The 13247-nt window shown below is 40.4% G+C and overlaps 1 protein-coding gene and 1 long non-coding RNA gene across 7 annotated transcripts in view; one reads left to right on the top strand and one right to left on the bottom strand.

Annotated features, from left to right (window-relative positions):
• The window catches only part of LOC126391973 (cytochrome P450 4A12A), a 62788-nt gene that overhangs the window by 2269 nt on the left and 47272 nt on the right, over positions 1-13247 (top strand). For 3 of the 5 annotated variants that reach the window (XM_050047034.1, XM_050047039.1, XM_050047038.1), the window contains exons 2-4: positions 1283-1427; positions 1583-1627; positions 1716-1778. In XM_050047034.1, the coding sequence (XP_049902991.1) occupies positions 1283-1427; positions 1583-1627; positions 1716-1778 (253 nt within the window). Of the gene's footprint in view, positions 1-1282; positions 1428-1582; positions 1628-1715; positions 1844-1971; positions 2097-2213; positions 2369-2506; positions 2614-6047; positions 6239-6376; positions 6511-6776; positions 6842-6983; positions 7067-8287; positions 8664-13247 lie in introns of those variants that run through there. The other 2 variants (XM_050047037.1, XM_050047042.1) reach the window with 2 other exon arrangements.
• Positions 9779-13247, bottom strand: part of LOC126391981 (uncharacterized) — a 20456-nt gene continuing 16987 nt past the window's right edge. The window contains exons 2-4 of one of the 2 annotated variants that reach the window (XR_007570137.1): positions 11394-11601; positions 10990-11117; positions 9779-10908 (exon numbers count right to left, since the gene is read on the bottom strand). This is a non-coding gene — a long non-coding RNA (uncharacterized LOC126391981). Of the gene's footprint in view, positions 11118-11393; positions 11602-13247 lie in introns of both variants that reach the window. The other variant, XR_007570136.1, reaches the window with a different exon arrangement.

Below are 13247 nucleotides of genomic sequence, written 5' to 3'. Positions count from 1 at the left end.
ATTTCTTCATGGGAGAAAAAAAACATTGGTAAAATTATTAGGGATGCACCGAAATGAAAATTTGTGGCCGAAGCCGAATAATATTAAACGCTTGGTCGAAGGTACTTTTGGGCAGTCATGATGCCAAGAAGAGAATATTATTGGAGCTGACTTTTCCATCGCCAGTAAGCCGATGGCCACCATATTTGACAGGAATACATTACTGTCTGTGTCTGTGACCCCCGTTCAACCCACAATCGGTGGGATTCGCCTTTCGTTTCTGCTGGTGGTTGAAATCTGTAGGTTGCTCGCACAGCATGCTGAAAGATTTAAGCCTATTTTGCTCGCTCAAAACTATTTTTAGTCGCAAATGCGAGTGTGGTGACCGGCGGATTGCCACACTGCCGACATTTTACTCGGCCCATCACGGCACGCTGTTTGATTGCGTTATCAAAACACACCACTATTATTCGGCCTTGCTTTTAACTTATTCCACCGAATACCGAATGTGTGTTTTTTTGCAAGTTTTGCAGTTGTTTTTACTTGGCAGTCTGTTGTTGAATCATGTATGCCCTAATGAAGGTCTGACAGACTGAACGCTCGAAATAAAGTACAACGCTGCAGAGATATTAGACTGATTAGTCACCTCTGTCAGTTTAGATATCACTGATAGTTCTCACACTTTAGCAAAGGCAAAGCTGGGTGGAGCGGTAGTAACCCTGCATTATCCAAAATGGTTCACAGTAGAAATAAATAATAAAAATTAATGAGTTACAGTTCTGAGGACGACTTTTGAGGTACCGACTTTTGAGTATTTTTACTTACCCAGACCAGCTTCAACATTAAATGCTGGATACTGCTTCTAACAAGACCTGCTTTTATAAAGGAGTTGCAGGTTATTAAAGGGATTTAAAAGTATTAATGAATAATGTATCATGGCTTTATATCGCCAATAAAAGGGACACATTCTGAGTTACCAGATTGTATTTAGTTGGTATATCCTCCTTTTTAACAAGTCATTTGGTATAAAGAGTACTTTTACTTTTGATACTTAAGAACATTTTTGACTTTTAATGGACTTTTATGAAAGTGACATTTTGAATGCAATACTTAAACTTGTGATTGACTATTTTTTGTGTTGTTATTTCTCTACTTTTACTTAACGTGAGATTTAAGTAATACATGTCACTAGCTACTACTTAGTGACACACTGTTAGTAAACATCAGTTCAGTCACTAACACATTGTCCTGTGGCTAACTTTAAGGTGTGGTTAACCTTCCCATGCTTTTATTTTGTTTTCAGTTTAAACAAGATGGGACAGACTTTGAGAAGATAGTGGAATGGACAAAGCAGTACCCTTACGCTTTCCCATTGTGGTTTGGCCCATTAGTTTCTTTCGTCAACATTGTACATCCAGATTATGTGAAAACCATATTGTCATCAACAGGTGTGTGCACATTTTTTTATCTCTTCTGAAATGATGTAACATTATGACAATAAAGTCATTTCAGTGCTTTATATAATCTCCTACAGGATCATTGGCTACATTTTTACAACCACAAGTCAATGAAACAGATTTTTTATTTGTTTTTTTCCTAACAGAGCCAAAAGATGATTTTGTGTATGGGTTTCTTGTGTCTTGGATTGGTAAGAGGCCTTTTAACTACAACATATTTTGTGTTATTACAGAGATGTTTTACTGACTGACACACATATCGTCTGTCTCTGTCTTCAGGTGAAGGTTTATTGGTGTCAAATGGTCAAAGGTGGTTTCGGAACAGAAGGCTCTTGACCCCAGGTTTCCATTATGATGTTTTGAAGCCATACACTAAACTGATGGCAGACTCTGTTAAAACGATGTTGGTATGTATGTGACAGTTTAGACATGTGAATCGCAATTACAGTGAGTTATCAAAGACCATTATGGTGAAGGAATGGTAAGAACAACCGATCTCCTGCAGAGATGTCACATCTGTTCTCTTTGTTTTCAGGACAAATGGGAAAGTTATGCAAATACCAGCAAGTCCTTTGAATTGTTCGAACATGTGAGCCTTATGACACTGGACACCATCTTAAAGTGTGCTTTCAGCTACAGCAGCAACTGTCAGAATGAGAGGTGAGTCCATACAAACTTTTTCCCGCCATTCACAAGTTCAGAACTGTGTTTTCAGTTGTTTAAAGCTGTCTGAATTATGAGTGTGGGAAACTGAGTTTGCCTACGTTCTCATTTCAGTGGAAGCAATGCATACATCAAGGCAGTCTACGAGCTCAGTGATCTGATTAACCTGCGGTTCAGGACATTTCCATACCACAATGACTTGATTTTCTACCTTAGCCCACATGGTTTCAGATACAGAAAAGTATGCAGAGTGGCTCATGATCATACAGGTAAGATCTTCACACATACTTTGATTAATGACAATATGAAATTTTTGCTACTATCAGTTAAACTGAATTTGATCAGTTTTGGCTTTGGTGGATATTTTACACGTTACTCTGCAAATATTTTTATCTTGTCTTTTGAAGAGGCGGTCATAAGAAAGAGGAAAGAAGAACTAAAGGAGGAGAAGGAGCTGGAACGCATACAGGCCAAAAGAAACTTGGACTTTCTGGACATCCTTCTCTTAGCAAGAGTATGTTGTGTGATTTTAGATCCAGTTTACTGATTTAAAGCCGAGTTCAGACCAAAGATTCGCAATGAAACAGGTTAAAACATACAACTACTTACAATTCTGCAACGTTTTGAAAGCCTGCCGGTTCACACCAATAAGCACATACAGTGAGCAGCAGCAGCGACCCACCGTCCGACACCGGCACACTGTGAGGACAGGAACAGAGGGCTCAGTGGGGATGGAGCATCTGCTGCAGCAGGTGAAATACGGCGTCTGCAGTCATTTTGACTTGATCAATTGACTCAACTACAAGCTGATTGGCTATTGAAATGGTGATGTGCTTTACGTTCTACAATCAGCCACCAGCGATTTGACCAGAGGATTTGCAGGTGACACCATCCGCCGCCTTGAGTCGAGCTCAGACCGGCCAGTTCACACCGCTGCAACGTTCTTAAATGGTTTCGTCTCGTCGCAAATCATTGGTCTGAACTGGGCTTGAGGAATCAGACTTTCTTGCTTTTGCTTATTGTCGTTAAATTTGTAACAAATCACACACTTTTAAGGCCCAGACACACCAAACCGACATCAAAGAGTTAGTGGCAATGAAGGCCAACTGCTGTGCTGCATCTCATCGCCTGTGTCTAAGCCAAAAAGTTGCATCTGAACAAACTGCAAAGACTACAGTCAACTAGGGCATATGTTCTGCACTTGCGTGAGAGGAAAAACTCTCCAGCAGGTTCTCAGGTTGCCACCACAACAGGCACCAACACCCTTATGACCACGATTTTTAGCAGCCACCTCCACAATGGAGGCTTTGAACACGGCCCACTGAGGTTTCATGTCCCCAGTCTTCACCAGGATGCATGAAAATTTCTTCTGGTGGTGGGAGTTGAAGATCTTGCAGACAGGGCCCTCAGCCAGAAGTTCCCAGTTCACCCCCCCTACACGTTTGGGTTTGCCAAACACACATGCAACACAAACGTGTATAAAAATGCAAAAGGATAAAGACCATGAAGACGATAAAAACAATGACACAGATACATTTTTTTAAAGATATTTTTTTGGGGGGGCCTTTTTAGCCTTTAATGGACAGGACAGACAAGTGTGAAGGGGGGAGAGAGAGAGGGAGTGACATGCAGCAAAGGGCCACAGGCTGGAGTCGAACCCGGGCCGTTGCGGCAACAGCCTTGTACATGGGGCGTCTGCTCTACCACTAATCCACCGATGCCCCAAAACAATGACACAGATAAACAATAAATCATGTAGAAAAACCTAAAATTATAGAAGAGATGATTTGGCATAATATCCAAGTGGCAAAATCCCAGTGCAAAAGGAAACACAGAACGCTCCCCTGATGTTCAGCATATCAATGGCCACTGATACAAAGGCAGAAGTCAGGCTTTTTGTCCTCTTTTTTATGAGGCTCTCTTGAGCAGTGGCCTGAAGACAAAAAATATTTCTTTTTAAATAAATAAGACAATATGGGAAAACGTTGGCTACAAAGCTTCTGCTTTCTGTAAACATCCTTATGATTCATGTAGTGCTCCACCAGCTTGATATTCTTTCACTGAATATCATTTATTGTGGGTGACCTCTAGCTCAACAGGTAAAGTTTGTGCCCAATATAGGCTGAGTCCTTTGCAGCTGCGTGGGTTTGATTCCAACCTGTGGCCCTTTGCTACGTGTCATCCCTGTTCCCTCTCCCCCTGTCCTGTAATAAAGGCAAAAAGCCCTAAAAATTATTTTAAAGAATAGAATTCACTGTAAAGGCCCATTTAGAAACATTGGCATGTTTCTAAATGGGAACATTTAAGAAAATATAAACCCACTAATTTCCATCAACTACTGTTGTACAAATAGCTGATCTGTTCTGTACGACATCTATTGCATGTCTGTCCGTCCTGGAAGAGGGATCCCTCCTCAGTTGCTCTTCCTGAGATTTTTACCGTTTTTTTCCCCGTTAAAGGGGTTTTTTTGGGGAGTTTTTCCTTATCCGCTGCGAGGGTCATAAGGACAGAGGGATGTCGTATGCTGTAAAGCCCTGTGAGGCAAATTGTGATTTGTGATATTGGGCTTTATAAATAAAATTGATTGATTGATTGATTGAAATATTCTCAATAAGACACAGTAAGTTACCTATTGACACCTCTGTAACTGCTTCTTCCCTCACAAAAATATCTAGCGTCATGTTAATGATTTTCCTCTGTTCAGACACACTCGAGTGCCTAACTCCACCTTTGACCAGGTGAAGGAGCAATGTCCTGTGTCAACACCAACCTGACAGCCATTGGGCCCTATTTAAATGATCTACGGCACATGGTCTAAAGTGCATGTAGAGCATGTCCAAATCCACTCTTGCTAGGCAAACGGCACATAATCTAGGCGCAAAGTAAGGCACATGATTCAAGGGGTTGTATTTAGTATTTAGTTTAATTGTTTATTATTTAAGGTGTAACTTAAAATAGAATGCAATGATTTGCAAATGCTTTTCGACCTATTTATTTTTAATTTAATACAGTGTAAGACAATTTTATTATGTTACACAAGGCTAACATTATTACAAAACGGCCAGACTGCATTAAAAACAGACGCGACTGTATAAAGGGTATCGCTACATGGGCTCGGGAACACTTTGGAAAACCATTGTCGGTTGCTTCATCTACAAATGCAAGACTCTACTATGCAAAGTGAAAGCCATATATCAACAACATCCAGAAATGCTGCCGATTTCTCTGAGCCTGCGCTCATCTGAGATGGACTGACACAAAGTGGAAAAGTGTGCTGTGGTCTGATGAGTCCACATTTCACATAGTTTTTGGAAATCATAGTTGTCATGACCATGCCCACATCTATGACAGCATGGGGCTGTGTTAGTACCCATGACATCAGGGGCACATCTGTGAAGGCATCATGAACACTGAAATGTACATACAGGTTTCGGAGCAACATATGCTACCATCAAGACAACACCTTTGTCAGCGACACCCCTGTTTCTTCCAGCAAGGCAATGCCGAGACGCATTCTGCTAGTGTCACAGCAGCGTGGCTTTGTAGTAAGACATGTCTCCCATTGAAAATATGTGGCGCCTTGTGAAGCTCATATTACAACAACACAAACCCAGAACAGCTGAAGTTGTATATCAAGCAGGAATTGGAAAGGATTTCACTTTTAAAACTTATAAAATTAGTGTCCTTTCCAAACACTTACTGAGTGTTGTTTAAAGAGAAGATGTAACACAGTGTTAGACAAACCTCTGTCCCAACTTTTTTGGGACAGAGGTTTGAGTGACAGAGTGATGGTTGTGCTGCGCTGTGCGCCAGGTTTAAGATGGGGCTCAATATCTTTTAGCTTTGTTTTTTATGCTCTTTTATTATAGTTTTATTGTACAGGGAAGTTCTGGTTTTAAAACATGCATTAATTTTTTTTTTTTCTATTTCGTTTTCTCTCATCTTCAGGATGAGAACCAGCAGGGTTTATCAGATGAAGATTTACGAGCAGAAGTGGACACCTTCATGTTTGAGGGCCATGACACCACAGCCAGTGGCATGTCTTTCATCCTCTACTGTCTGGCCTGCCACCCAGAACACCAGAAGATGTGCAGGGAGGAGATCATTCAAGCCCTGAATGGCAAGGACACCATGGAGTGGTAATTTACCTGTGGAAACCCAAGGTGCAATGCAAGTCAGTGTCGCTCTGTATCACAACAGCTGGATTAGGTGAGCTTTAGGCAGTTACTTTTTTCCTGAGAATATTGATAACTAATGTGCATTTGTCTCATCTTAAGGGAGGATCTCAGTAAAATTCCATACACCACAATGTGCATCAAAGAGTCCCTTCGCCTTTACCCTCCTGTACCAGGAATATCCAGACAGACCACAAAACCCGTGACCTTTCCCGATGGAAGGACTTTACCGAAAGGTTTGTTGTTAATGTTTATGGAAAGTTCATTTAGATAAGACAGCAAGCTGCTGAGTGCATCTTTTACCCCACTGGTAAAATATTAACTTGTATGGGTTATTTTCCAGTTTGATCCAGCCTTAGTTTGTAGATGTAAATTGTAGCAGCATCTTTACAATACTGTCTCATACTTAAATAGTGTAAATGTTGGTCTGTTTATTTGTATACACCTTGTTGTACAGTCGCTGCACAATTCAAACCCAAACACATTTTTTTCTTATTTGCAGGTTGTAATGTTGGAACAAGTGTGTATGGACTTCACAGGAATGCAGCTGTCTGGGAAAACCCTGATGTAAGTCGAGATGATGTCATTCTAAGCAGATGTTTTTGATATGTCATCAACAGCAGAAAGTTATTCAATTCTCAGTGGAAAAATTTGGAAAAACAAGGAATGTGTGATTTACTGGCATGTGCTTTTTATTTTGACAACACAGGGCTTTGACCCACTGCGTTTCCTACCGGAGAATGTTTCCAAGAGGTCGCCTCATGCATTCGTGCCCTTCTCTGCTGGGCCAAGGTTTGTCCTCACCTGATACCGTGTGACTAGCTCACTAAGAACTAGAGAGGGAGTTCTCAGTTAAGACAAAAGTCTGCAGTATGCGGATGTGTTACCTAACACCAGCCTCCTTTTTATCAACACAATAAAAACTATGAGGCTTTATTTGGGGCTATAAGAAATAGAAGAACTCTGTAAACTAGGATTAATCCTATTTAAAGGAGCTGTATTTGACATTTAGAGCATTAATATAGCAGTAAACCACTATTTGCTGTATAAAGATATAGTGGATTAATGGCAACCTCAGCAGAGAATGATGTCAATCTACCTCTCTGCGTGTTGTAATCAAAGCCTCTCTGTCCAATGTTGTGGACAGTCCGGCCAGGCTGGCATGTTGGTGAGTGAGTTCCTGTGAGTGTGTCCCACTGGCTAGCTAAACACTGCCACTCTGCACTGTATTCATAAGGCACTTACTGCTGATAGCAGTGTCTTGACTCACAGTGGTGGGACCGTGTTGCTGTAAAAGCGTAGCAACCACCATGAAAAAACTGTTTTCACCTGGGGCGGCTCGCCTTATGGAAATCTTTGGATTTAAGGAAACTTGTTTCAGCAGAAAAAAACTAGTTGAACAAGGGCTGTACTGAATGTTAATTTATTGCATTCAAAGTTTCTATTGAGGCTTTCAAATCAAGCTTCAAACATCTGTCATCGTTTTGTATCTGGATAGGGTCCAGGATTTTTTGGGCGGGCCTGAAATCACGGCTCAATGACGCCAAAGACAACATCCTGTGTGCAGTGTTACCATAGACTGTGTGTGCTCGTAGACTGTAGAAGTTATGGACATAGCTACAATGACAACACCCATTGCTTTGTGGACTCCCGTTTTGAAGCCTCGAGTTTGGCATGTCGGCAGCCGCCATCTTGGGGGTTTTTTAGATCCAGAAGCGACCATTTTAGCGGTGTGGAGAAGTGACAGGTGGATCTGACAGAGAAGCCAGGACATTATCAGCAGGAAGCCTGTCACTCAAATGATGTGTCACGTGAAGCCTACTTTAAGCCATCATGAGCTTATCATTTCCACATTTACTACAACACTGTCACCATATCTTTTTGTCCATATTAATTCAACAATATAGATAAAAATTCTGGTACCAACTGATTTGATTTTGTTGATCATAAAACATAAAAGCACTGTGTCAATCATCATATACCTCACATATTTTTACTGTTTTCCACTCTCAGGAATTGCATTGGGCAGAACTTTGCCATGAATGAGCTGAAAGTGGCGACAGCCCTGACACTGAGGAGGTACCATCTGATCGAGGACCCCACCCAGAAACCCAAGATAATACCAAGACTGGTGCTTCGCTCACTCAATGGCATCCACATCAAAATCAAACCTGTAGACCCACAAGAGTAAAAGGAAATTACTGTAGGAAATGCTGTAAACCTGGAAAAAATACATTAATCAGTCAGGATTAACTGTGCCGTATTTTATTTAGTGGCTGAATGTTATTGATTAAATTAGTTGCTGAAAAAGAAGTTTCACTTATAATTTAAAATCCTTTTCTCACACTGTAACAGTTTGTAATGACACATTTCGCACTTTATATGTTAACCAAGAAAAAAAAAAAAAAAAAAAAAAAAAAAGGAATAGGACCTACAGTGTATTGGGGTAGGACATTTGCACCAGATCAGTTTTGGAATAACTACAGTAGTATTCAACTTATGTGGCATTTCTATGGCTCAATCGGAACTTTGATCTCATCTCTGACATGATGTCTGTTCGAAGACACCCTCCGCTCTCAACGATAGGGAGTGTCTAGCTTTTATTTTCATAGCAAAATTGTATGTGCATGGCTGACTCTTGTCATCTTTGGACTTGTCATGTTTGGAGGCTACAGTGTGGCACTTTATTTGCTCAGGCTAAACTGTATTAAGCAAGAATGATAGATGATTGCATGCAAGAGTTGGCCACGTTTGATTATCTGCGGCATCCTTGAGCAAATAAAGTGCCAGTGTCTTGCCAAGGAAGTTGTTGGAGGTGGAGCTACATTAGGCTTCTACTCTTTGATTTCACTTAAGGAAATTTAACATATCAGCATGTGGATTGTTTATCATTTTAGTATTGCTGTTTTATCAGGTATGATTTGTAATGTAACACATGGCTCATCTATCAGAGTAAATGTTTTTATTCTTCTGTACATGTTACCAAACTAATTATCCATTGCACTAAATTAAGAATGTCTACTGAAAAACTTGTATCTTTTTCCTTTTAAAGCATTTTTTTCTTGTCTTTTTTTTGTGATAATTAGGCAATGTTATAATCTCCCACAGAGTCAACTACTTGGTCATCCTGTGGTACTGTTTGGAGGCTAGTTGTTTACATGCTGTAGGCCTAATTCAACCTTTTTTAAGGAATTTGTTCATTCAGATACACTAGTCCATACCCATTGGTAGCTTTGTCACCTTCTACCTATGCCAATCCTCAACGCCTATGTGCAGTTTCACATAGATTGACCACGTCAGTGAGTAGAAAAACGTGAGATAGACAGAATGACTGACTGACAGAATGACACACTCACAGTTTCCGTGATTATGTACAGCATACCATACCATGACTTAGTCATACCAAAAATTAGAAAGAAAACAAACATTCAGCCACAGGGGGAGCCACAGCGATCAGTCGCATTTTAGCTATTTTTAAGCATTTTTCTGTTGTTATAGCNAGAGGGAACTTTAGATATCGGTCCCTAGATTATGTTCACAGAGTTTCATGCAGATCAGACAAACTTCCTAGGAAGAGATCGATTTTAAGTGTTTTTCAAAAAATTCAAAATGGCGGAAAATCTATAAACCGGAAGTTATGGGTTCTTGAGGCAAATTTGTTCCCCATGAGGAGAGGCATCTCTGTGCAAAGTTTCATGTCTCTACGACATATGGGGCATAATATATGTCCATTCAAAGTTTGCAATTTCAATCTGTTGCTATAGCGCCCCCCTTTGGCCAATTGATGTAATATTCCTTCATTCGCATCCTCCCATGACCCTCTACCACTGTGCCAAATTTCACATGAATTGACCAAGTCAGTCAGGAGAAAAATGTGGAACAGACACACAGACAGACAGACAGACACACCCACAGAGTTTTCATCATTATATAGTAAGATAGTTGATACTGTAGGCTATAAGAACAATGGAAACAAGTAAGCTACCTCAATCACTATCTGTTGTGAAAAATGTCATAAATACAGTGGAGTATTGTTTTTTATTTTGTATATACTTCAGATCATGCCTAATACTTCTGATAAATATGAAGTTTCTTCTTTAGCAAAGGTTGTAGGGGAGTACAATTTCAGAAAAGGGGCTACCTAGTTACCCCAGCAGGTGGCAGTAATGCACTACAAAGTTGGATGGCAACCTCACTAGCTGTGTTCATTCATTCTCTGATAATAAACCTAACTGTTTGGCTATTGATAGATATTTGTCATCCCATTTCAGTAGCTTAACTTACGTTGAAATGACCAGCTGAATGACTGGTACCTCAAACACATGCATTTCCATTAAAACCTTACTGTATAGGTGAGGACAACCAGTGAAAATGAAATGAACTGCTGCTTTGCAGATTCAGATTGATTATATGAAACATTATCGATAAATAAATGATGGTATTATTAACACCTGTTCTAAGGAAATACAAGGGAACTATCATTATAACAGTGGCATTTATGGGCCATCTTAGTTTGGTAACTTTTTTCTATACTTTTATTTCACTATACACACAACTACCGTCAAAGTAAGTAATTGATGTCTCAGCAGGTCGCCTGATGACAACTGATGAGTAAACCAAGTCTCCTCTTCCACCTGCAGTGAGAAATAAAAAAAACAACACATATGATACTAGGTCACTCATCATCAATCATCATCATCATCAAGTACACTTACCCTGCCATTCAAGCCACAGCAACAACCATGAACAGGAAATGCTCTGAAGAGATAGAAACAGAATCAGGTGGGACATACGTGCCTAGCCCAGTGTCAAACCTCCACTTCTGTTTCCAGGCAGCAGACCACTGAACAAACAACAGGAAATTCAGCAAGACAAAGAGCTTCATATCTTACTTGTGTGCAGTCTTGGTCTTATGTACCAAATTGCCAAAAGTGATATTGAAATAAGAAATGTAAGGGCTGCTGATGTCCCATAAATAATTGGAATCAGACACCCGGGCTCTGTTAAACCAAAACACAAGATTTCATATGAGCATAAAGTATGCTTTGGAGAGAGGACTCACAGTGCTCAATTATAGTAGATTACCCAGTGTCATAGCCAGAACTTTATTGCAACTAACATTATTGAACTTCATTCGTTCAGTCGTTATCTGTAACTGGTTATCCTGTTGAGGGTCGTGGAGGGGCTGGAGCCTATCCCAGCTGACACTGGGCAAGAGGCGGGATATACCCTTGACAGTATGAATCCACCCACAGGCACGACGAACACAAGTAGTTTTCTAGGAACTGGTTTAATGAAGCCATCCAATCTCCATCACACTGTGAAAACTGTACACAAATAACACAATTGACACAATTAGATATAATAAAATAAAGTAAATTAGACCAGACAAAACGTAGGCTACACACGTAGCTAGCAATACACTTTGACCAAATAATAACAAACAAAAAGTACCTCGTGGCTGCATGCCATAAAAGAGGGAATTGTCCATGAAGCGGGAGGTGATTGTCCTTAATGTCGTTTGTTGTTTCTTTTCTTGTCTGACAACTAACTTATAAACTTTGTAAATAGCCAAATAACCGCAAGGTCATCTGACAGTCCATCAATCATCTCTTCATGTCAGGGAAAAAGACAGCGGAAGTACGTAACAGGAAAGGAAAGTGAAAGTACGTCTCCAAACGCGAGACCAGGCTTGTAGACCATGTACATAGGAATAATCACATTAATCAAATCATGTATCACTCAATAAAACTACTATGAAAATACAATCATGTCTCCAATTATTAATACGAAATGTAAACATGTAAATATGTAAATGTAAATAACTATGAATTAGCTGTTTATATGAACCAATCATGGAATCAATTATGCATTAATGAACTAGATCAATGAACTGTATGCACCATCATGGATACATTTACAGACAGGTTGCCAGACTATCACAGGGCTGACACAAAGAGACAGACAACCATTCACGCTCACATTCACACCTACGGACAATTTAGAGTCACCAATTAACCTGCTTATCTTTGGAGTGTGGGAGGAAATCGGAGTACCCAGAGAAAACCCACGCTGACACGGGGAAAACATGCAAACTCTACACAGAAGGGCTCCCCCACCCCAGGCCAGGGTTTGAACCAGGAACCCTCTTGATGTGAGGTGACAATGCTAACCACTGTACCACTGTGCTACCTATTATTGAATTTAGCTAGGTTATATATTTGTAGAGATAAGAAGAAAATTTGCAAATTTGACCAAGTGTACCTGTCTGCAGCCTGCAGTTAGGGGCGGGCTTACACGTCGATTTGTGATTGGTTGAAAGTCGAATCTGGGCGGGGTTAAACGTCGATTGTGATTGGTTGAAAGTCGAATCTGGGCGGGGTTAAACGTCGATTGTAATTGGTTGAAAGAATAGAACGAAAGTCTAAAATGCTTGTGCGTCACGTATGTTGACCTCAGGCCGTTTAAATACATAATACTGAGAGAAAACTCAGCATTTGCCTACTGTGTTTCATTTGACAGGCCGTCAAATATTCATCCTATCTCATAAGTTATCAGACTTTGATCCTGTGTCTGGTCGTCCCTGTGTCCACAGTTATCTCTTTATTTGAAAAGGTCTAGGCTATTTAATTGTTTAATATCATCACGCTGTTATTTATATAAGCAGGGGATTTTAATATAATCGGTCAGATCTGCACTCCAGAGGAGAGCCTTCATTAGACTATGCAATATCGCCCACTACTGGATTTGTAAGTTAATGAACTGTAATTAAAGCTCTCTGTGCTTTGATGAAGCCACTATGAAACAACATGACCCTCTTCTATTGGCAGTAGCTCAGTCCATAGGGACTTGGGTTGGGAACCGGAGGGTCGCCTGTTCAAGTCCCCGTCCGGACCAAAAATATGGAGCGTGGACTGGTAGCTGGAGAGGTGCCAGTTCACCTCCTGGGCACTGCCAAGGTGCCCCTGAGCAA

The sequence above is a fragment of the Epinephelus moara genome, chromosome 6 (assembly GCF_006386435.1).
Source record: "Epinephelus moara isolate mb chromosome 6, YSFRI_EMoa_1.0, whole genome shotgun sequence".
Taxonomy (NCBI): Eukaryota; Metazoa; Chordata; class Actinopteri; order Perciformes; family Serranidae; genus Epinephelus; species Epinephelus moara.
Note: the sequence above shows the minus strand (reverse complement) of the source record. Positions and strands in the feature narration are given on the sequence as shown.